The sequence below is a fragment of the Ceratotherium simum genome, chromosome 26 (assembly GCF_057802395.1).
Source record: "Ceratotherium simum simum isolate JZ-2026a chromosome 26, ASM5780239v1, whole genome shotgun sequence".
NCBI lineage: Eukaryota > Metazoa > Chordata > Mammalia > Perissodactyla > Rhinocerotidae > Ceratotherium > Ceratotherium simum.
In genome coordinates this window covers 26434362-26457498 of record NC_141925.1, presented here as the reverse complement: position 1 = coordinate 26457498, position 23137 = coordinate 26434362, and the positions used below count along the sequence as shown (strand labels likewise).

The 23137-nt window shown below is 42.3% G+C and overlaps 1 protein-coding gene across 5 annotated transcripts in view; it reads right to left on the bottom strand.

Annotated features, from left to right (window-relative positions):
* The window catches only part of CRCP (CGRP receptor component), a 55909-nt gene extending 44226 nt beyond the window's left edge, over positions 1-11683 (bottom strand). For 2 of the 5 annotated variants that reach the window (XM_014794613.2, XM_087417397.1), the window contains exons 1-2: positions 11575-11683; positions 1647-1683 (exon numbers count right to left, since the gene is read on the bottom strand). In XM_014794613.2, the coding sequence (XP_014650099.1) occupies positions 1647-1683; positions 11575-11582 (45 nt within the window). In that variant the 5' untranslated portion in view covers positions 11583-11683. Of the gene's footprint in view, positions 1-1476; positions 1618-1646; positions 1684-11574 lie in introns of those variants that run through there. The other 3 variants (XM_087417398.1, XM_087417399.1, XM_087417396.1) reach the window with 3 other exon arrangements.
* Between the last annotated feature and the right edge of the window lie 11454 nt (positions 11684-23137).

Below are 23137 nucleotides of genomic sequence, written 5' to 3'. Positions count from 1 at the left end.
TTAAGTGCGCGCGCTCCGCTACTGGCGGCCCGGGTTCGGATCCCGGGCGCACACCGACGCACCGCTTCTCCGGCCATGCTGAGGCTGCGTCCCACATACAGCAACTAGAAGGATGTGCAACTATGACATACAACTATCTACTGGGGCTTTGGGGGGGTGGGAAGGAGGAGGATTGGCAATAGATGTTAGCTCAGAGCCAGTCTTCCTCAGCAAAGAGAGGAGGATTAGTGCGGATGTTAGCTCAGGGCTGATCTCCCTCACAAAAAAAAAAAAAAAAAAAATATTTCAAATGTTTCCTATCAATATACACAATATTGCTGATCTCCTCTGATCTCAAAAGTAATACACTGAGTTTCTGAAAGTAAATTTTCCTAAAATAAATATTTTTTTTTAAAAAAGGATTCTGCTTCTCTAATATGAAAATATAGTATAATTTATTTCTGGAAAAGAGAAATTAAGAGGCAAGTGATAAAATATGGTTCACAAAAAAAAGGGAAAGAATGCTGTAGAACTTTAGAAGTAAATTTTCCCCACAAAGGAGACACTTACGTGTAGTAGTACTAAGGAAGAATGGGGAGGATAGCTCTTTCCTGTTTTAGAGATTATACCAGAGAATTGAGGGAAGAATAGCCTCATAGACCTTACTAGACACAATGCAACCCCTCCTCTGCCTGTCATTTCTTTCAGAAATAGTGGCATGAGACCCAATTAATGCAACGTTTCCCCAGTGGACATAACACGCAAACACCTAGCAGATTCCGAACTAGACAAAGAGGTTCCTAAAAGCCAATGGCTTGACCAGCAACTATTTCTTTCCTGTTATGGGCAGCAACCACTTAAGATGAACCTTCAGGAACAAACGAATATAGCTAACTATGTTAATTCCACTACCTTCTATATACATCACACAGTGGAGACCCAAATCTCCTATAAGTCTTCATGAGTTTAGACTTTGGCATATGAAAAGACAACAGTGAATGTATGAATGGTTCTCTCTACACCTGGAGTTAACCTATCAGATGGTTTCGCTAGTACCAAACAGGATCCAGGCAATTTAAAAGGTAGGCAAAAATAATGTTATAGCTCCCCTCTCACTAACCTCTTTCCTTCTTTCCTCCCTTTCCCCAGCAACCTAACCCTCAAGCCCCAAAATTCCAAATCTGTTAGTTCCTACTAAATTATTCATAATAGTGAGTCAACTAACCTCTCATTTTCAAAATGAAAGTGTTAATACTTATAAGACTATTATGAGGATCAAAATAAATATAAAAGCATTTTATAGGTAAAGAATGGTAATTAGAAAAAGGCATAAATACTTTAATAGAAAACTTTTGCAGAGAGAAACAGTTCCAAAATAGATGCTTCCATCTCATGAAGGCATCCCAAATGAAGATCTAAAATCTTTGGGATTTGGGGAAGGCTGCCTACTGTAAATTAAAGTTTTTCAGCTTCCCTGAATTCTTGTGTATGATTTACCAAGCACAGAATATTCCAAGGTCCACCAGATGGTGCCATCTGTCCTATTTTAAAGTGGAAAATCCAAACGAATTCAGTCACTTGTAACCAAAACTAATTCAATAATCTTCAGAAGCAAAGGGCAAACTATCAGAGAGGAAAAGACAATAGTCCACTTCACAGCTATCTACCTCGTAGTTACTGAGCAGTGCAGAATTGGCATCCTTCCTGCAAAAGAAAAGCAAATTATCATTAGTGTGAGCCCACATCCCTTTGAGTGAATTAAATATCTGTAAAATAATTCCTCTGTCAAGATTCAGTAATCCAGTTCAGGAATTTAGGGACTACAACCTAAAACTGAGAAATGTCCTAAGTCTTACTGGTTTAGCTGGCAATGGACGATTTCAGAGGAAACTTTCCTTTTTACAGCCATTGCATATCACACATCCATCATCAGATAGGTGATTAAAATACTATACTTATCAGTAATCTATGAAGACAGAAGTTAAGAGAAGTCAGACATCACTGGGGCAAAACCACAGGGGATGGGGGATGTCAATAAACAGAGTGAGGGTGCTAGAATTAACTGGAGAAACAGAGTGGTCTCATCCCACAACCATGTCCTCTCCCCAGCACCATCTGCCTCCCACTAGCTACTGACATGGACAGCCAAGTCTGCCTGCTAAATCACCAGAAATGGGATCCTTAACACTAACATCATCACTGGGAATTATAGCAACGTCAGGAATCCTGCCAGATATCCACCAAACAACAAAGGTGTTCATCTTCTATATCAATTCAACAGGGAGAGTTCATGTGTCAAGCAGTGCTCAAAAGCCTGGTACCCTATGTAAAAGCCGATCAAGGCAAAACGTCATCTTTCATCTATGAATGAGTACAGTAATGTGACTTTTGATCCATTCTACAATATCACATCAGAAAGGATCTATTGTTTTTAGTAGTCTGGAGGCAGTATAGCGTAGTAATTAAGAACACAGTTTTGAAATCAGACAAATCTGGGTTCATATTCCAGCTCTGCCACTTACAAGGTATGTGAGTTTTAGTGAGTTAATTACCCGCCCTCCCCACAAGCTTCCCCATCTAAAACAAAAAATGGGGCTAAACTAGTACCTAGAAGTGTAGCCTGGATTCTAAGCCCAGCTCCACCGTACGTACATTAGTTATGTGAATTTGGGCAAGTTATTTAATGTCTCTATGCTTACATTTCCTTCTCTATAAAATGGCAATTACAGTACCCACCTTGTAAGATTGTTTACAGGATTAAACTAAACATGTCAAGTACCTGGAACACAGTAAGTGCTCAATAAATGCCATCTATTATCACCACCACCTGTGCTACTACCACCACCACAACCTCTTCCTACCTCATAAAACTGTTATGAGGATGAAATGAGACAACACATTTTAAAAGTGTAGCACAGTTCTTGGTACTTATTAAGATTTCCCTAAATAGAGGCTATTATTTTTAAAAGATATCGTCTCTCTTAATTCTTATTAAAAACACTGTAATATAGGAGCTATTATGATTCCTTCTTTATAGATGATGAAACTGAAGCTCAGAGATTAAAAAAACTTGCTTTAGATCACACAGTAAGAAGCCTAACTGAAGTGGAAGATAACTATGGAATTGTGAAAAATGAGATTGGATTGGACAAGTGGAAACTGGTAATGCAGAATCCTAAAAATTCAGGCAGAAGTTTGGACTTGACATAATGTACAACAAAGACTACTGTATGTTCTTAGACCAGAAGTAGGGCTATATAATGAAAATGCTAACACAAAATTTCAAAAACATGGGCCAAATAGATGGATGATTTCCCCAGTCAATAAATAAAGCAAAACTAGCAGGTGGTTAACACAAGGATCCGACCTAGGCCCTAGGTCATCAGCACAGTGACGTCAGCACTGCAATCAAATCATCATGTGAAGCTTGCCAAATGCTACTAGTTATTCAACAAACAGCTAGGATTTCACAAAAGTGCTGCTTTGCCCAAATGACCACAGCTGCACTCAGGTCACAAAGGATATCACGTTTAAAAGCAACCTAACACAGGAAGGATAATGCATAATTAGTGTATGTGATATGGTTCATTTAAAATTGAAAATGACAAATCAAACCACACGTCATCTTTGCCTTCTTAATCAGGAAGTCAGCCTACAAGGCTTCCTCCTGTCTTTGCTTGACACTGAGTTACCACTCCCTGTGTGCCCTAAAACACAAGGCAACAAAGACATCTCTTCCTGAAACAGACTAAGGAAAAATACAAATGTTATTTTTCCTCAAGACCAATGGAGCCATCCCAGGCGCCATTGCTACAAGTTCATTTCCAAATCATCCTCCCTCCTCTGTCATGCAGAATATTCCATGCCCTGGGAAATCTGTCCTTGGCTCTTCCAAGTTATTGCCCCACTGCCCAAGCCAATATTCTTAATGCAAGAATCCAAAGAACATCATCTGCCTTTTCTAGACTCAATATACAAAAAAGAAGGGAAACTCTCTTTCATGGGTATTTTAATGAACCTGTTTTGTGACCAGGAGAACAATGGATGTTTAAACAGGTACTGCATCTTGCAGACTCTGACTGGCAGAAGCTGATTTATTCACTGATTCTTTTATTAGGAAGATAAATAATTTCTATTACCCAGCCAAATACTAATGGAGTAAATGCCAATATATGCTAGGCCTTCCTTTACCCAGTAAAATGTCAATGAGTATAGTATCCACCTTTTACGAAGTCCTAAATGAACTGCGTATTGGGAAATTTTTTTTTTTTAAAGGCAGTTTTTATCCTGAAGAACTTACTGTAACCACCACTAAGTGGCAGGTCGTTGGGAACAGGATATGGCGAGATCTGACAGACATCAAACTTAATCAAGTTACCCAATTTAACAGCACCAATAATGACGTGATGCACTGAGAAAGACACATCCCTTACAGCAATCCTGTCAAAAAATGTTTAATTGGAAGCTAGTCATGAGGACATAATCAGACAAATCCAAATTGAGAAACATACTTCATAACAACCAGTCTAGATTCTTCAAATATCAATGTTATTTGTTACAATGCCAACGTCACAAAAAGAGGCTAGGAAACTGTTCCTAGAGTAAAAGAGATTTAAAGAAACATGACAACTAAACACAACGTGTGATTCTTTTTTTTGTGTGTGAGGAAAATCAGCCCTGAGCTAACATCCATGCCAATCCTCCTCTTTTTGTTGAGGAAGACTGGCCCTGGGCTAACATCTGTGCCTATCTTCCTCTACTTTATATGGGACGCCACCACAGCATGGCTTGACAAATGGTGCGTCGGTGCGCGCCCAGGATCCAAACAGGGGCTGCCAGCAGTGGAGCGCGCGCACTTAACCGCTACGCCACGGGGCTGGCCCCAATGTGTGATTCTTGACTAGATCCCCAATCAGGAAAAGAAAAATCTAGCTAGAATGACATTATTGGGACAACTGGGGAAATTTGAATGTAAGTTGTATTTTAATAATAGTGGTTATATCAGCACTAAATTCCCTGGGTGTGATATAGTTATATAAGAGAATGAGTTTTTAGGATTGGGTAAATGACATGATATCTACAACTCTCAAATGGTTCAGTGAAGAGTGTGTGTGTGTCTGTCTGTGTGTGTGTGTGTGTGGAGAGAGAACACGCACACATGTAAAACAGATAAGGCAAATACATCAAAATGTTAACAAATAGTGACTCTAGGTAAAGGGTATAAAGGTACTTGTGGTGTTCTTTTTGCAACTGTTCCATGGGTTTGAAATTTTTCAAGCTAAAAAGTTGAGAAAAATGGAAATGTAAAACTAAAGAATTCCATAAAGTTAAAAAAAAAGACATTTAACATTTGAGGACATAAGATGCATTTTCTTCCAATTTTTTTTACGGTTACTAGAATCCGTCAGTTGACACATCTGTCAATTATATATTTACAAGCTGTTGATAGCTACTGAGCAGGAACTGTCTGCTCTACAGCTAACACTTTAGTATTACGTAATATACTCACAAGCATTCAGACTTCTAGAAACTGCCTACCTACACAAAACTGCACATTCTCCTGAAGGACTTCGAATAGTACTGATTTTATTTACAGGTGTTTAAAGCAAGTATATCAAGTGAATTTTAAAGACTGCCTGAATCTACTTATAGGCAGGTAATCACCTAATTTCCTTAAGCAATGAATTAGTTGACTGAAGTTGACTTGCTATTTGAAATTTAATCTGTAAAATTTGCTTAACTTGCTAAGTCAACTTAATGGATGTAAGCAACTACTTTGGAAAACTGAATTCTGAATAAACAGAACAAAATGATCTATTGACAGACTTTCCTTAGAAGTACACACATACACAAAAAAGCCCATGCAAACAGTGTCTACTAATTGCCACACAGTTAACTCTTACGAATGCACTAACGGACAGGATTGCTCAAATTCTTCTATGTTCAACCTGTTATTGATTCAAGTCATGTTCTGAAAAACTAAACTCTGGTACAAGAAAACTGAGTAGCTTTCAAAGTCAACAAACAATTTAACCTACAGCCTTCTCTTGGGAGAGAGTAAGCAAGTATTCTCTTTCTAGTCCTGTTACTGAATTGTTGGAAGACCTATTAGCTAACTTCTCTAAATCTCAGTATTTCCAGCTGTAAAATGAAGGAAATTCTGACCCTAGCTCAAAAAGATGATACAGAAGATAAATAGAGTTCATTTTCGCTAACGATGTATATTAAGTTCAAGAATAAAAGAGTGGGAGCCAGCCTGGTGGCATAGTAGTTAAGTTTGCAAGCTCTGCTTCAGCAGCCCAGGGTTCGTGGGTTCGGATCCCAGGCACAGACATACACACCGCTCATCAAGTCATGCTGTGGCGGCATCCCACATACAAAATAGAGGAAGAGTGCCACAGATGTTAGCTCAGGGACAATCTTCCTCAAGCAAAAAAGAGGAAGTTTGGCAACAGATGTTAGCTCAGGGCCAGTCTTCCTCACACACACACAAAAAAAATAAAAGAGTGAACACAAAGCTTTCTAGAAATATAAATAATCCCAAGGCATTAGACAAAGTTAGCCAAATAGCAAATACCTTATATATAGAAATATTTAATTTTGCTATGAATATTTTGTATCCTTTTACCTGAGGAAAATAAGTTCCCAAATGATGGTCAAAAAGTTTTTAAGTTCTATCATCCAACCAAATAAAGCATAAATATTCCTCACCTTTAAAAAATCTCTAGTGTATGTCTATATGTAGTATTCATTCAGTAGGTATTTACTCAGTGATTGAAGAAAACGTAGTGAAAACTCAGGGGAATTTTCCATCCAATCCTCGTCACTCCAGGTCCTAGGAGTGCCTGATGGAGGTACAATATATTTGCCCTCGCAAAGACTCAGGATTCTGATAAAAATCCTAAGCACCACACTGCCAGAGAAGTCACCACTCATGCTGGAGGCCAGGCGGGAACTAGAAGTTAGGCCTGGGCCGGCCCCACAGCATAGCAGTTAAGTGCGCACACTCCACTGCTGGTGGCCCAGGTTCGGATCCTGGACATGCACCGACACACCGCTTGTCAGGCCATGCTGTGGTGGTGTCCCACATAGTGGAGGAAGATGGGCACGGATGTTAGCTCAGGGCCAGTCTTCCTCAGCAAAAAGAGGAGGATGGGCATGGATGCTAGTTCAGGGGATCTTCCTCACACACACAAAAAAAGAAGTTAGGCCTTGGACCTTTCCATTTCAGGGGCCCTTCCACTCCCAAACCACGTGCCTACCTCAGAAAACCTCCTTTTCCCATAAACTGCTGGCTGACAAATTCTTTTTTTAAAATTATTATTTATGGGCCGGCTCCGTGGCTTAGCGGTTAAGTGCGTGCGCTCTGATGCTGGCGGCCCGGGTTCGGATCCCGGGAGCGCCCCGAGGCACCACTTCTCCGTCCAACGCGAGGCCGAGTCCCACGTACAACAACTAGAAGGATGTGAACCTATGACATACAACTATCTACTGGGGCTTTGGGGGGAAAAAACTGAATAAATAAAATCTTTAAAATTATTATTTATTTTTCTATGGAGCACTAGTTTTTGGTGGTTTTGTTTTTTTGTTTGTTTGTTTTTTGTGAGGAAGATTAGCCCTGAGCTAACATCTATTGCTAATCTTCCTCTTTTTTTTTCCTCCCCAAAGCCCTAGGGCATGGTTGTATATCCTAGTTGTAAGTCCTTCTAGTTCTTCTATGTGAGCCACCACTACAGGATGGCAACTGACAGGTGGTGTGGTTCCGAGACCGGGAAATGAACCTGGGCCGCCAAAGCGGTGAGAGCGCTTAACTTTAACCACTAGGCCATCAGGGCTGGCTCTGCAAAATTCTTGATTGGTTTCAATAAGTGATTGACCCCTTGGGAGAAGTAAACAGGCTGCTACAGAAGAAAAAACTCTTGATTCAAACTATTTCAAACTATTCAAACTATTAGGAAAATCAGAAAGTCTATATGCCCAGCAATTAGGAAGCTAGTGAATTAATTTATATTCACTAAATTAATGAAGTATTGTTACATTACTTCATTGAGCAAGTATTTGCTGAATGCCTACTATGTGCCAGATGCAGTGCTAAGCACTAGGTGAAGACACTGATCCCTGCCTTCATGTAACTTTCACTCCCATGAGGGAGACAAGGCTCTAAAAAAGTACACAAATACCTATTATTACAACTTGTGATTACTCAAGGGAAAAGTAAACCAAGGTGCAATGAGAGACAAAAAGGAGGATTATTTTGGATTGACTGAAAACGAAAAGCAACTTCATGAAAAGGGGCACTCAACCTGAGCTATCAAAAGGATAAGAGAGGTGCACGACAGGGAGAAACGTCTACCAGGCAGAAGGAATAGCAATGCAAAGGTCCTGAGGTAGGAAAGGGCTTGGAAGGTTACAAACACTACCTGACTGCCAGTGGAAAGTGTGTGTGTTTGGGGGATGGGGACAGTGGCAAGAGTTAAGACTGGTGAGTAGGTGAGGTTATACGGAATCTTAAAGGGCCCAGTAAGGAATATGGATTTCCTCTAAGTACAGCAGAAAGCCAATGAAGTGTTTTACACATGGAGTACCTTGATCTAATTAATATTTTAAGCTCACTCTGGCTGCTATGTGGAGAATAGAAGGGGGGTGGGGAATGGAAGCCAAGGGCTATTGCTTAATCCACACCAGAGAAGATGGACTACAAAGTCAGCAGTGGAGATGGTGAAAAGTAACTACATTCAAAATATATTCTGAAGGTGGAGATGACAGGACTGGCTGATGGACTGGATCTAGGGGTGAGGAAAGAGGGCTAGATTTTTGGTATAAACAACTGGATGGATGATGAGAGAAAAGGGCTAGAAATATACTTTTGAGAATCATCAGCAGATAGATGGGTAAAATGACCAAGGGAGAGAGTGTGGAGAGAAAGGGTCCCAGGACCAAGCCCTAAGGTGCCACGAGATTTAGAAGCCAAGCAAGAGAGGAAGGAGGAGCCAGGAAAGGAGACTGAAAAGTAGTCTTTGATGTAGGAGAAAATCCAGGAGAGCATGTCACAAAGCCAAGAGAGTCTCTAGAGCTTCTGTATCAATTGCTGCTAAGAGATCAAGAAAGTTGAGGCCAGCCGTAAAAAAAGACAAAATCGTCCCATTTGCAACAACATAGATGGACCTTGAGCGTACTACGTTAATTGAAATAAACCACACAGAGAAAGACAAAAATCACATGATTTCACTCATATGTGGAAGATAAATAAACACATGGATAAAGAGAACAGATCAGTGGTTACCAAAGGGGAAGGGAGTGCGGGTGGAGGGGTGGGCGAAAGGAGTAAAGGGGCATATATGTATGATGACAGATAAAAACTAGACTATTGGTGGTGAGCACGACGCAGTCTATAAAGAAACTGATATATAATAATGTACACCTGAAATTACACAATGTTATAAACCAATATGACCTGAATAAAATAAAAATTAAATAAAAATTTTAAAAAAAACATTTTCATAGCAAAAAAACCATTTTTACCTATAGTCAATGCTGTAGGTATGGTAGGATACAAGTGGCAAATTTGGAAATTCAAAAAAATCACAAACCATAAGATCTTTAGGCTTGTCTCTTTGAACTTTTATTTTGGTTCCACTGTTGAGACTCTATCACCCCATGCCATAAGAAAGCAGACAATATGCTATGGAACCTTGAGCTTCCAATACCTCATTGCTTGATACAATGACTTTGAGGTCCTTGGATAAAATGTGATATATGCAAATTCAATATGTTGCTGTTACTGCTGCAGGAGTATAAGTAATAAAAGACTGTTATTAGTACTTAACGAGTGTTCACCTACGAATGTTCTTGAACTGATGGATTCCAAGAAAGAAACTTAGGTTTTACTGAATTGTTCCTTTGAAGGGAGTCAAAATTTATATTTAATGCACTTTATAATCAATGGTGTCTAAATGCCTCCATCAGTGCCTAACTGCATACACAAAAATTAAACCTTCTTTCTATAATCTACCATAATAAACACTGATGGTATTTCTGTTATTTAAACACGTCTTTAGTTTTCTTGTTCATTTTCTGCTCTGGTTTCCAGCCAGTGTTCTATGTAAAGACATATTAAGTTACAGGAAAATGTAATCTCAAAATATTGTTTTTTAACCAACTTGCAGTGGTACTAAAAGCATTATATTTAAGTCAGTAAACAATGGAATATAATTTTTGAAATTAGAAGGTATTCTCTTAAAGTTTATTATAATCAATAAAACAACCAATCAATCAACAACAACAAAAGAAAGTTGGCGCCAGAAAATCAACTTTTGGATTTGACAAGATGCAGGATTCAGGCGATCCTCACAAGCCCGATTTCTGCAGACTGGTGAGGATGAAAGCCCAACAGAACGACTGGGAGAATCAGAGGATAAACAACACTTCTAAGAAGTTTTCTTGTGATGGAAAGCAGAAATGGAGCAACAGGCAGGCATGAATGCGGGAACAAGGGATTTTTTAAGATGGATAACTAAAGCAGGTTTGAATGCTGACAGGAAATGCTCTAGTAAAGAGGGAAAAATTAATGATGGCTTGGGCTAGAGTAATACAAACAAATGTTTTTCAAGTTGCAGATTAAACCCCATTAGTGGAGTGCAAAATCAATTTAGTGGGTCAACAGTCATCTTTAATAAAAGAGGAAAGACAATATCAGAGTGTACTGCCTATAGCAAAGGTAAGTGTTTTTTCATGAAGCTTTCATTTCAATTACATATATATACTGTGTTCTTAAAAAGTATGAAAAAACAGTACACATAACCATTAAAACACGAGGGAAAAGAACATAAAGCAAAATGTGAGTATTAAATAATCAGTGCCAAAGAGAACACAAAATAGGTATGCCTACAAGTCCATGTCAACCACGTAAAAACCCACATGCAGAGCAGCTGCAAAAACTTCCACTGGCACGCGGTACAATGAGCAAATATGGAACAGACGATGTGGAGTTAAATTGTTAGAACGGCTTTTACTCCCTCTACACACGCGTACACACGCGCACACACCGCGCTGTTTCTGCGGTCCCAGTCCTGGCTCAAGCCTTCTCCCCACAAAACCCGCCCCTCCCCTCGCAGGGCTCACTGCTGCTCATCAAACTCAGATACCACCCCTTCTGAGTCAGGGCTCCCCGGGAGCCCACTGCCCCGGGTAAAGCTTCTCCGTCTCTCCTCCAGATACTTCCAGGGTGGACTCGGCCTTTATACCTTCTAAGTCCCCCCTCGGCTACCGGCCTGGGCTCCCCACTGTGACCCCGAAAACGCTAATCAATGAATGAAGGAGGGAGCAAGCACAATGAAAGGCAGCCGGGCCTAGCAGCACTCAGCCCGTGTCCCAAGCACAGGGGGTGTAATGGAGCCGAAGGTTCAGAGGGGCAGAGCGAGAGTCCCTTTCTTCCCCGCCGCCCCGACCCACAGATCCTTCCAGACTGGGCCGGCGCCCTGCCCTCACGCCCCTAGGAGGGATCGCCCCAAGCCCACGTCTCTGGCTCCCAGGGGTTCTAGCCGTCCCCAGCTGTAAGCGTCGGACAAAGCTGGGAACGCGCCCCGGTCTGCTTACACTTCCATGTCGAGCCCGTCTCGTCGCCTCCAACCGCCAGCAGGGAACGAGCCCCACGCCGCACCGCCACCTCTCAGCGCCGAGCTCCCAATCGCCGGCTTCGCGCGCCGCGCTGCACGCCGGGAGCCTGGCGCGGGGACCGCCGCGGTGCACGCCGGGATCGCCGCGCGGCACGCCGGGAGCCTGGGGCGGGGGGCCTCCGCGCTGCCGGGCTCTACTCGCGGGCTGGCGTCTGTGCCCTTCGCCCAGCCGGGCCTCAGACTGTTAGGCGTTTGCAGACAGAATTTATTTCATGTGTCGTTGATTTCGTATATTAGGGTATTAATAAATGAAGCTTCCAAAGACGTAATCTGGTTAGCAGGCCTTTGCAGCGTTAAAATCCCAGCCCTGAGAGAGAAGTGACGGAGGAGGTGGGGTGGAGTGGAGGCGGCTCTAGGCTGCTGGAAATGTTCTATTTCATGATCTGGGTGTTGGGTACGCGGGTATGTTCAGTTTCTGAAAATTCAGTTTCTGAAAATTCAGTGAGCTGTACACTTATCGTGTACCTTTCTGTATGTATGTTATAATTGAATAAAATGTTTTAAAAGGTGAGAAAAAATCTCAGCCTCCCTTCTCTCTGTTCCCATTCTTCCTTGAGAGCTATTTGGCAAAAAAAGGATAAAAAGCCTGAACGACAAGCACGCGGTCTCTGACCTTCCGGCCTTTTGGGACTTTACCCAAAGGGAATTGTCACATGGTTGAAGAACGACGCATGTGTAATGACGTTGTTCCTCAGAGAGCGCCTAAATGCAGAAGAATGGGGAATTGATAAATCATGTTGCAGCCATACCGTATAATATTCAGCCGTGAGAAATCAGGTAGCATATTTGGTATGCTGGGGAAATGCTCAAGATAGGATTTTTAAATGATAGAAAATGATGTGGTGTGACCCTAATAATCTAAGAAAAAATAATGCATAGGCAAAAAAAAAAACCTAAGGGTATGGGAGATAGAACCACCTAATCTACTACATTTTGTCTTTTCAAAACAATAGGGGTGGGAGGTTGATGCCTATTATCTTCTGGACTTTTTGGTATGTTTGAAATATTTCTTTCTTATTTTTTTTTTTGTGAGGAAGATAGGCCCTGAGCTAACATCTGCCAATCCTCCTCTTTTTTTGCTGAGGAAGACTGGCCCTGGGCTAACATCCATGCCCATGTTCCTCTACTTTATATGGGACGCTGCTACAGCATGACTTGACAAGCCGTGTGTCGGTGAATGCCAGGATCCCAACCAACGAACCCGGGCTGCCGTAGCGAAGTGTGCGCATTTAACCCACTTGCACCACCTGGCCAGGCCCTGTTTGAAATATTTCTTAAAGCCTGGGGGAAAATATGCCAAAATATTAACAGTGGCAGATGTCTTTAGATGATGAATCAATTGCTAATTTTTTTCTGCTTTTTTATACTTTTGTGTTCTATTGGTTATCATTTACTAAACTCATTCTCTTTGCAAGGTCCTTGCTAAGCACTTTGTTATTCCATGGTATTGACAGTTAATGGTGCAGGCTTTGCAGTCAGACAGCCTGTGATCCTGTTTACCTCAATCACTTTCCTAGAGGCTGTTTGACCTTGGGAGACTACTTAACCTTTCCTAACCTCAATTCCTTAATCTGAAAATTATAAATCTGTTAGATAATCCTTATAAATGCCTGGCACATAGTAAGTGCTCAACAAATATTAATTACTGTGACAGTACATCCGTGTCACTCTATGAGATAGATTCCATTGTTATTCAAATTTTGCTATTGAGGAAACTGAGGCGAACTTGGAGAGATTATGATTTGCCCAAGGTCACTCATCTAGGAACTTGTGCAGTAGGGATTCAAACCCAGGCAATCTGAACAAATACAGGAGGTGTATTAAATTGTTGATAGTGACCGATAATTGGATAAAGAAAATGTGCCATGTTAATACAATGGAATACTATTTAGCAATAAAAAGGAATGGAGTACTGACACATGCTATAACATGGATGACCCTCAAAAACATGCTCAGTGAAAGAAGCCAGACACAAAAGACCATATATTGTATGATTCCATTTATATGAAATGTCCAAGAATACACAAACCTATAGAGACAAGAAGTACATTAGTGGTTGCTTAGGGCTGGGATAGGAGCATGGGAGGTGAAGGGAATTGACAACTAATGGATACCAAGTTTTCTTTTGGGGGAAACAAAAATGCCCTAAAATTAGATTGTGATAATGGTTGCACATCCCTGTGAATATACTACAAAACATTGAATTGTACACTTTAAATGGGTGAATTGTATGGTATCTGAATTATATATCAATAAAGCTGTTAGAATTTTTTTAACTGGTGTTTGCCTGTGGGGATTGAATCGGAAGAGAAGGGGAATTTTTAACATTTAACTTCACACATTCAGAATTTTAAAAAGATTTTTCAATGCACATGTTATTATTAAATTACAAAAATATTTTTTTAAAAACAATGAATTTACTTAAAAATCAACAAGTAAATAAAAAGCCACCCCAGACCCAAGGGCTTGATTCATATGGAGAGTCCCCTGTACCTCCCTTGAGGAGAGCGGGCCCCACGAAGCGCTGAAGATGCTCATCGTGTTAGTCACTCAGCAAACATGTAGTGATGGCCCATTCAGTGCCGATGATACAACTGTGAATAATACACGCCTCCTGCCCTGGCCAGCTCACAACCTAGTTGGGGAACCAGCTCTGGATATCAATAACTACAATACACTGTGTTTCAACTTGATGGAGCAGGTGAGGGAATGACTAATGAGGTGGAGAGGCGTCCCAAAGCCAGGGGAGTTTGAGCTGGGTTGGGGGAGGAGCATGCAAGGTCAAGGCTTCAGGGATGGGCTTCCAAGGAAGAGAGGCTAGTGCGTTTTGGGGCCCCGCAATAAAATGGCTAAGCTGTGGGTTCTCCAAGGGAGGACACCCTAGGACTTTGGGGACCATATGCAGTCACCTAACCTATCCTGTAGGGGCAGCCGGGTAGTCAGGAGTGGGGCCCTCTCCCAAGGGAAGGCTGCCCAGAAGGAGCCTGCACAATGAGACATCCCAGCCAACAAAGCTGGGCCAGTCAATGGCTGAAACTCCTGTTGACCCGTCCCCACTCAGCGCCTGCCTGCAGCTTTCCTAACTTGAAGCTGCCAATATTAGGGATGCCTCCCTGTTCTGCACTAGACTCTTCCTTAGTTATTTTGATGCACCAAGGTGGAAATTTCAGGGGAGAGAGGCCAGGCAAGGTTTTCACTCTTCTGAGGCAGATAAGTCCTGTACAGCACTCAGCTCTCAGCTGAAAATGGGTGTCATCCATTGTCTGAACAACTCTGGCCCCCCAAGCTGGTAATGAGGATGGACACAGAAGCTTTGCCTATGGTCAAGATTCTGAAGGAAACACTAGCAAAATAGAGTGGGGTTGTGATCCCTTCTTTACTATGCCAGGAGCAAGAATTGTAGACTCTTGGTGACATCCAATCATGGGTTGTGTTCCTGGTGACACATAGGAATGAGGCAATCAAGTGTGGTGGTTACAGATGTGGGCTCTGTAGCCAGACAGGCTGAGTTAAATCCAGGCTCTATCACTCACTAGCTGTGTGGCCTTAAACAAGTTTCTTAACCTTTCTGTACGTTGGTTAACTCATCTGTAAAACAATAATACCAGTGTTCTCTACCTTACAGAGTTGTTGTGCTTAGAATACCACCTGGCAAGTGGGAAGCATGGGGGTGAGGGGGAATGTTAACTATTATCCTACATTTCCAAAGCAAGGAAATAAGATTTGAATGAAGAAAGCTTTAAGTATAAGATAATATGTGGATGTCATCTAGTTCTCCTCATTGCAGATGTGCTGTCCGTCTTCTTGGGAAAACCATGAAGCCCTTCATTACCTATCTTGTCTTGGAACAGTTGACATGAATTGAGTTAGAGGCTTCGAGTAATAGAACTTGTTACATGGCAGTGCAGAGCTGAGGAAGGGGCGTGGGGGCAGGAACAAGTGGTCAGCCCTATAGGGGCATTTTCCTGGAGTCTCTGTGTATAGTACACAGAATAATGACTCCCTAAAGATGTCCACACTCTAATGCCCCAGAACCTGCGGATATGTTACCATACATGGCCAAAGGGACTTTGCAGATGTGATTAAGGTTATGGACCTTGAGATGGGGAAATTGTCCTAGATCATTTGGATGGACCCAATCTAATCACATGAGTCCCTGAAAGAGGAGATTCTTTCCCAGCTGATGTCAGAGTCAGAAGAAGATGTGACTATGGAAGAATGGTCAGAAAGATGTAATGTTGCTGGCTCTGAAGATGGAAGAGGGGAGGGCTGGCTTAGCGGTTAAGTGCGCGCACTCCACTACTGGCGGCCCGGGTTCGGATCCCCGGCGCGCACAGACGCACCATTTCTCCGGCCATGCTGAGGCCGCATCCCACATACAGCAGCTAGAAGGATGTGCAACTATGACATATAACTATCTACTGGGGCTTTGGGGAAAAAAAGGAGGAGGATTGGCAATAGATGTTAGCTCAGAGCTGGTCTTCCTCAGCAAAAAGAGGAGGATTAACATGGATGTTAGCTCAGGGCTGATCTTCCTCACAAAAAAAAAAAAAAAGATGGAAGAGGGGAGCCATGAGCCAAGGAATGTTGGCAGCCTCTAGAAACTGGAAAAGGCAAGGAAATAGATTCTCCACTGGAGCCTCCAGAAAGGACTACAGCCTTAATTTTAGCCCAGTAAGGCCTTCTAACCTACGGAATTTTGAGATAGTGAATCTGTGGTGTTGTGTGTGGTCATTTGTTACAGCAGCAATAGAAAACTAATACACTCCCATACAAATCCTTTGTTCCGTGTAGACTGTCCTCCTGCTTATTCACTGTCCACAGTCAAGAAAGGCTGCTCTCCAGCTCTGCCCCCATCTTTTCTGCAGGAGGCTGAGTAGCCATCAAACGGCTCCTAGACAGATTCAAGTGTCTCAAGGCATTGTGTGCACACACATGCCTGAGCACACCCAGAGCTCTGGGCCCCTCTATGGTGGCCGCCTCTGACTTCTTTGCAGTGATGGCTGCTGTCTTGCTGCAGCAGGGTAGGCTGCTGTTGTTCCCAGGCTCTGAGGCTTGCCTCCTGCCTGACACCATTGCTTCAAATACCTTGGGCTTCTTTAGTTTATTTTCATTCTCCGGCTGAGTCTGTGGGGCCAGGTGAGAGTGATACCAAACCTCTTAATCTCAGGTTCCTGTGCCCAATGATCAGTAAGCCAATCACTGAGACATCAGTGCTTAGAGATGAAAAAAGTTTATTCAAATTGGCCAAAACCAAAGGGAGGAGGATAGGTTCTCCCAAATCTCCATAACAAGAGAAGAAATCAGGGGATTTTATAGAGCTAAGGGGCTTGGCAGGAGGAGTTTCAGAGAAATAAAGGGGTAATCCATGTTTCCTTCACTCCAAATAAGCCCTGGGGCAATCTGACTTCTGGGCATCAATGGCAGCTTGGGGCTGGTCATCTGGTGATTGCAACTCCCTTGAAGGCATTCTTTTTCTTCTGCAAAACAAGCTCATAAATTCTTGTGACCCTTGAGTTACCCATCAGGTTAAAAAAGAAAATAGCTAATTGACAAGATTAACTTCTTTTCATCTACATCTGTGTTGGGAACAAGGTCGAAAGATAATCATGTTCTAGTACTGGAGGTTCTGGCCAGAGAAATTAGGCAAGAAAGAGAAATAAAAGGAATACAAATAGGGGCCAGCCCCATGGCTTAGCGGTTAAGCGCACGTGCTCCGCTACTGGCGGCCAGGTTGGGATCCTGGGCGCACACCGACACACCGCTTCTCCAGCCATGCTGAGGCCTCATCCCACATACAGCAACTAGAAGGATGTGCAACTATGACATACAACTATCTACTGGGGCTTTGGGGAGAAAAAGGAAAAAAAAAAAAAGGCAGAGATTGGCAATAGATGTTAGCTCAGAGCTGGTGTTCCTCAGCAAAAAGAGGAGGATTAGCATGGATGTTAGCTCAGGGCTGATCTTCCTCACAAAAAAAAAAAAAAAGGAATACAAATAGGCAACAAAGAAGTGAAACTCTTGCTGTTTGCAGATGACATGATCTTATATATAGAAAACCCTAAAGAATCCATTGGAAAACTATTAGAAATAATCAACAACTACAGAAAAGTTGCAGGGTACAAAATCAACTTACAGAAATCAGTTGCATTTCTACATGCCAACAATGAACTGACAGAAAGAGAACTCAAGAAGACAATCTCATTCACAATTGCAACAAAAAGAATAAAATATCTAGGAATAAATTTAACCAAGGAAGTGAAAGACCTATACAATGAAAACTATAAGACATTATTGAGGGCCAGCCCAGTGGTAACAATATGTAACAACATTATTGAGGGCCAGCCTGGTGGTAACAATATGGGGCAACAAAAGACCCTAAATAGATAAACCAATCCTGAGAAAAAAGAACAAAGCTGGAGGTGTCACAATCCCTGACTTCAAAACATACTACAAAGCGAAAGTAATCAAAACAGCATGGTAATGGTACAAAAACAGACACACAGATCAATGGAATAGACTTGAAAGCCCAGAAATAAAACCTCACATCTATGAGCAGCTGATCTTCGAGAAAGGAGCAGAGAACATACAATGGAGAAAGGAAAGTCTCTTCAACAAATGGTGCTGGGAAAACTGGACAGCCACTTGCAAAAGAATGAAAGTAGACCACCTTCTTTCGCCATACACAAAAATCAACTCAAAATGGCTCAAAGACCTGAAGGTGACACCTGAAACTATAAAACTCCTGGAAGAAAATATAGGCAGTACACTATTCATCATTGGTCATAAAGGGAGCTTCTGGAATTCCATGTCTACTCAATAATGGAAACAAAAGAAAGAGTAAACAAGTGGGACTTCATCAGATTAAAGAGCTTCTACAAGGCAAATGAAACAAGGAGCAAAATGAATAGGCAACCCACCAGTTGGGAAAAATATTTGCAAACCATATATCTGACAAGGGCCTAATCTCCATAATATATAAAGAACTCACACAACTGAACAAGAAAAAAACAAACAACCCAATCAAAAAATGGGCAGAGGAAATGAACAGACACTTCTCCAAAGAAGATATACAGATGGCCAATAGGCACATGAAAAGATGTTGAACATCACTCATCATCGGGGAAATGCAAATCAAAACCACACTAAGATATCATCTTATACCCATTAGAATGGCTATAATCACCAAGACAAAAAACAACAAATGCTGGAGAGGCTGTGGAGAAACAGGAACCCTAATCCACTGCTGGTGGGAATGCAAACTGGTACAGCCTCTATGGAAAAGTGTGGAGATTCCTCAAAAAATTAAAAATAGAAATACCTTATGATCCAGCTATCCCACTACTGGGTATCTACCCAACGAACCTGAAATCAACAATCCAAAGAGGCTTATGCACCCCTGTGTCCATCGCAGCATTATTCACTATAGCCAAGACATGGAAGCAGCCCAAATGTCCCATGACTGATGACTGGATAAAGAAGATGTGCTATATATACACAATGGAATACTATTCAGCCATTAAAAAAGACAAAATTGTCCCATTTGCAACAACATGGATGGACCTGGAGGGTCTTATGTTAAGCGAAATAAGCCAGAAAGAGAAAGACAAACACCACATGATTTCACTTATAAGTGGAAGATAAACCAACACACAGACAAGAGAGAATTGTTTGGTGGTTACCAGGGGTAAGGGGGGTGGGGAGTGGGCACAAGTGGTGAAGGGAGGCATTTATATGATGACTGACAAACAATAATGTACAACAAAAATTTCACACACACAAAAAAGAAAGGTAATCATGTTCTTATCGAATATTTACGGTAACCCTCAGGTATGTGGCTTCAAGAGGACAATTAGAATGACAGGCACAGTCTCCTGCCTTCCAACCAAGCAGGAGTATTTACTCTGCACTCTTGGGAGGGAGCTTTTTTCTGGAGGGTCCTTGGTCCTTGGTGGGCCTGCTCCCCCACTCCAGCCGAGTCAGCCCAGGCCTGAATTCTGGAGCCCCTACCATGTGCTTCTCCCAGGAAACTTACGTAGTTCCCTAAAAAGAGCTTACAACTGGCACACAGTAAGCACTACATAAGAGAGCTCATAAAAAAATGCTACATATTTTATGTCTTTCGTCTAGTATAATTTGTATAGCATAGGGATTAAGAATATAGAAGTTCTAGGGTTGGACTGCTGGCCTTGGTTTGGATCCTGGCTCCACAACCTACTAACTTTATGTCCTTGGGCAAGTCATTTAATCTTCTAAGCATCTCATCTTCTAAATTTCCTCATCTGTAAAATCGTGATAATTGCGTCTGCCTCTTAAGAAGATTAAATGTGACAATAAATACGCAGTGGTTTTAAAACCTGTCTGCGGGGACCGGCCCAGTGGCCTAGTGGTTAAGTTCAGCACACTCTGCTTTGGTGGCCCGGGTTCGGTTCCCACCATTCACTCAGGGCAAATCTTCCTTAGCAAAAAATGAATAAATAAATCCTCATCTAGAATTGTTTAAAAAAAAAAAAACACCTGTCTGCAAATTCTCTAACACTCCTTCCTCACGGGGTGGAGACTAATTCCCCCACACTTTGAATATGAGCTGGCCTTGGTGACTCACTTCTAATGAATAGAAGGTGGCAGAAGTGACACTGCATGGCTACTGAGGCTGGGGCAGGAAAGCTGATACAGCTCCCACCTGGTGCTGTCTCTTAGGACATGGGTCTTTTTTTTTTTTTTTTTTTAATGAGGAAGATCAGCCCTGAACTAACATCCATGCCAATCCTCCTCTTTTTGCTGAGGAAGACTGCCCCTAGGCTAACATCTGTGCCCATCTTCCTCCACTTTACATGGGACACTGCCACAGCATGGCCTGACAAGCGGTGCATTGGTGCACGTCCGGGATCCAAACCCGGGCCGCCAACAGTGGAGCACGCACAGTTAAGTGCTACGCCATGGGGCCAGCCCAGGACATGGGTCTTTAGAGTCCTGAGTCAACCTGAAAGAAGCCCATCTACCTTCAAACTGCCATTCTGGAAGTACCACATAGAGAGACCACACAGTTATACACACTGTTGTAGCCCCCAGCCACTTGACTCTTCCCACCAAAGCATCAGACGTGCGACTGTGGAAGCCTTTGAAATGACCCTAGCTCCAGCCAGTGTCTGACTGCAACTGCCTGAGAAACCCTAAGCCAGAACCTCCTAGCTGAGCCCATGCAACTTCCAGAATGACCCAAGGTAATAATAATTATGACAGTTGTTGTTTCACAATTTGGGATGCTTTGTTACACAGCAATAGATAATTGATTTACACGTAAAACACTGCACATAAAAGCACTGAATAAATAGCAGTCCAAACCAGCATCATCCTGGCCCATGAGGGCTGCATTCATTAATAATGACAACTACCATTTATTGAGAACTTAGTATAAGTCAGACATAATACATATACAGTTTCTCCCTCACTCAATGCCCAGTGCTTGGGTGTCATTATCTCCTTTTTACTGAACCTCCGAGGGGTTAAGTCGTTTACCAGGCCACACCCAAGGAGTGATGTGGCTTAGATTCAACCCCTGGCTCCTCTGACTCTCAGAGCCTGTCATAGAGCATCCTCCAGTATGGTGACTGCTGCTTGAGCCCTCCAAAATGCCACTGGTAAGGCCTCTGCCCAAGCTGGGTCAGCAACAACTGTCTCCATTACGAGCTAACAGGATTGGGGCTCTTGCCATCCCTTGCAGCGTTCTTTCAGGCTGGCTTCTGCACACTCAGCCCACATATGTCTAGGTAATCTTAATTCAGCAAATGGAGAGTACGGCAATCCATAGGCCTTGAGACTCCTCGTCCGACTTTTGTTTTCACAAGCCCTGGAAAAACAGTTGATTGTCGTGTGAGATTTAGTAAGGATCCTATTAGCCAGTTGTTCTTAACTTGACCCATCAGGTAATTAACTTCTGATAAATCAACCTCTTGGCATGCTCCCCCAATGGATGTTATTGCTGCCCTGCGCAGAAGACAAGCTTTGTGGCCAGACTGCTGGGGTTCAATTCCCAGCTCGGCCACTTCCCAGCTGGGTGGTGTTGGGCAAGTCACTTAATCTCTCCCAGACTCGGTATCCTAATCAGTAGAATGGGAGTAATTATAACGTTGACCACAAGGGGTGGTTGTGAGGAGTTAAGGAAATAATTAATATATAAGATGTTTAGCATAGTGCCTTCTAGCACATGGTTAGAGCTCGAGAAATATAAGCTATCACTGTTATTTTGTTTATTGCTGTATCTATATACTGAAAATGTCACTTGCTAGTGCCCTGAGGAACTCAAGGGTGGGTTTGGAAGCATTTAACTCTTTTTCCAAGTGGTTTTTTTATGTTAAGGAGTCACAACCAGCAACCACCCTGAAGCTAACCAAGCCTCCCTACGAGAGCTACGCCCATGACCTTGCCTTATTTTTAATGCGAAGATCTCTTCAGGAGAAGATTAAACCTCATGACCACAATCTGCAGTGTACCCGCCTCTCCGTTTTGAATATTCATTCCCCAACTGAAATAAAAGTTCCTGCTTCCCTTTGTTCGGGACTCCAAGACTTTGGAAATGATTCCTCATAGCCTCCTATTTGCTGCAAATACACTTTACTTTGTGAGACAACTTCCATTGGTGTAGAGTCTCATTTAACTCACCAGAAGGTGAACCCACTTGATTTGGTATCCAAGACACCTCAGTCTACCTCTAAATTTCCTCCTTAACTTTTCTCCTTTCCTCAAGCAGGAGCCAGAGCTTGAGATTTCCTAGGATGATGCTCAGGAGGTGTGATGAAGTAAGAACCTCTCCCTTTCCTCCTTGTCTCCCCCTTTTCCTGGGAGCACAGTTGTTATTATTGATAATAGCAATGACAGCACACTTACTGAGTGCTGATTATGTAGGTGCCAGATATAGTCTTGAGGTTTTAAATATATTATTAACTCAGATTTACACAACAGATCATACAAATTAGGTATTTATACTCATTTATTCATTTTTTTTCATTTAATAAATACTTATTGTGTTCCTTCAATGTTCTAGGTGCTTAGAATATATTAAAGAACAAAGACAGAATTCCTTGCTCACATTCTAGCGTGCAGGGATGATTGCAAATAAGCAAGTAGATGACAAATATAGTGTGTCAGAGAATGGTAAGTGCTATGGAGGAATATAAAGGTGAGAAAGCAGATAGAGGAGGAAGAACAAATTGCTCCTTTAAACAAGGTAGTCAAGGAAAGTCCTCACTTTGTGAGAAGGTGACATGTGAGTGGAGGACACAAAGAAGGTGAGGGAGTGAGACCTGGGGCAACATTCCAGACAAAGGGAACAGCAAAAAGTATGAAGACCTCAAGGCAGGAACACGTCTGGATGTTTGAAGAACACAAGGTGTCAGAGTGGCTGGAGTAGAGGGTGACTGAGTGACAGAAGAGTCACAGGAGAAGAGGATAGAGAGATAAGGAAGGAGGGAGCAGGGCAGGTC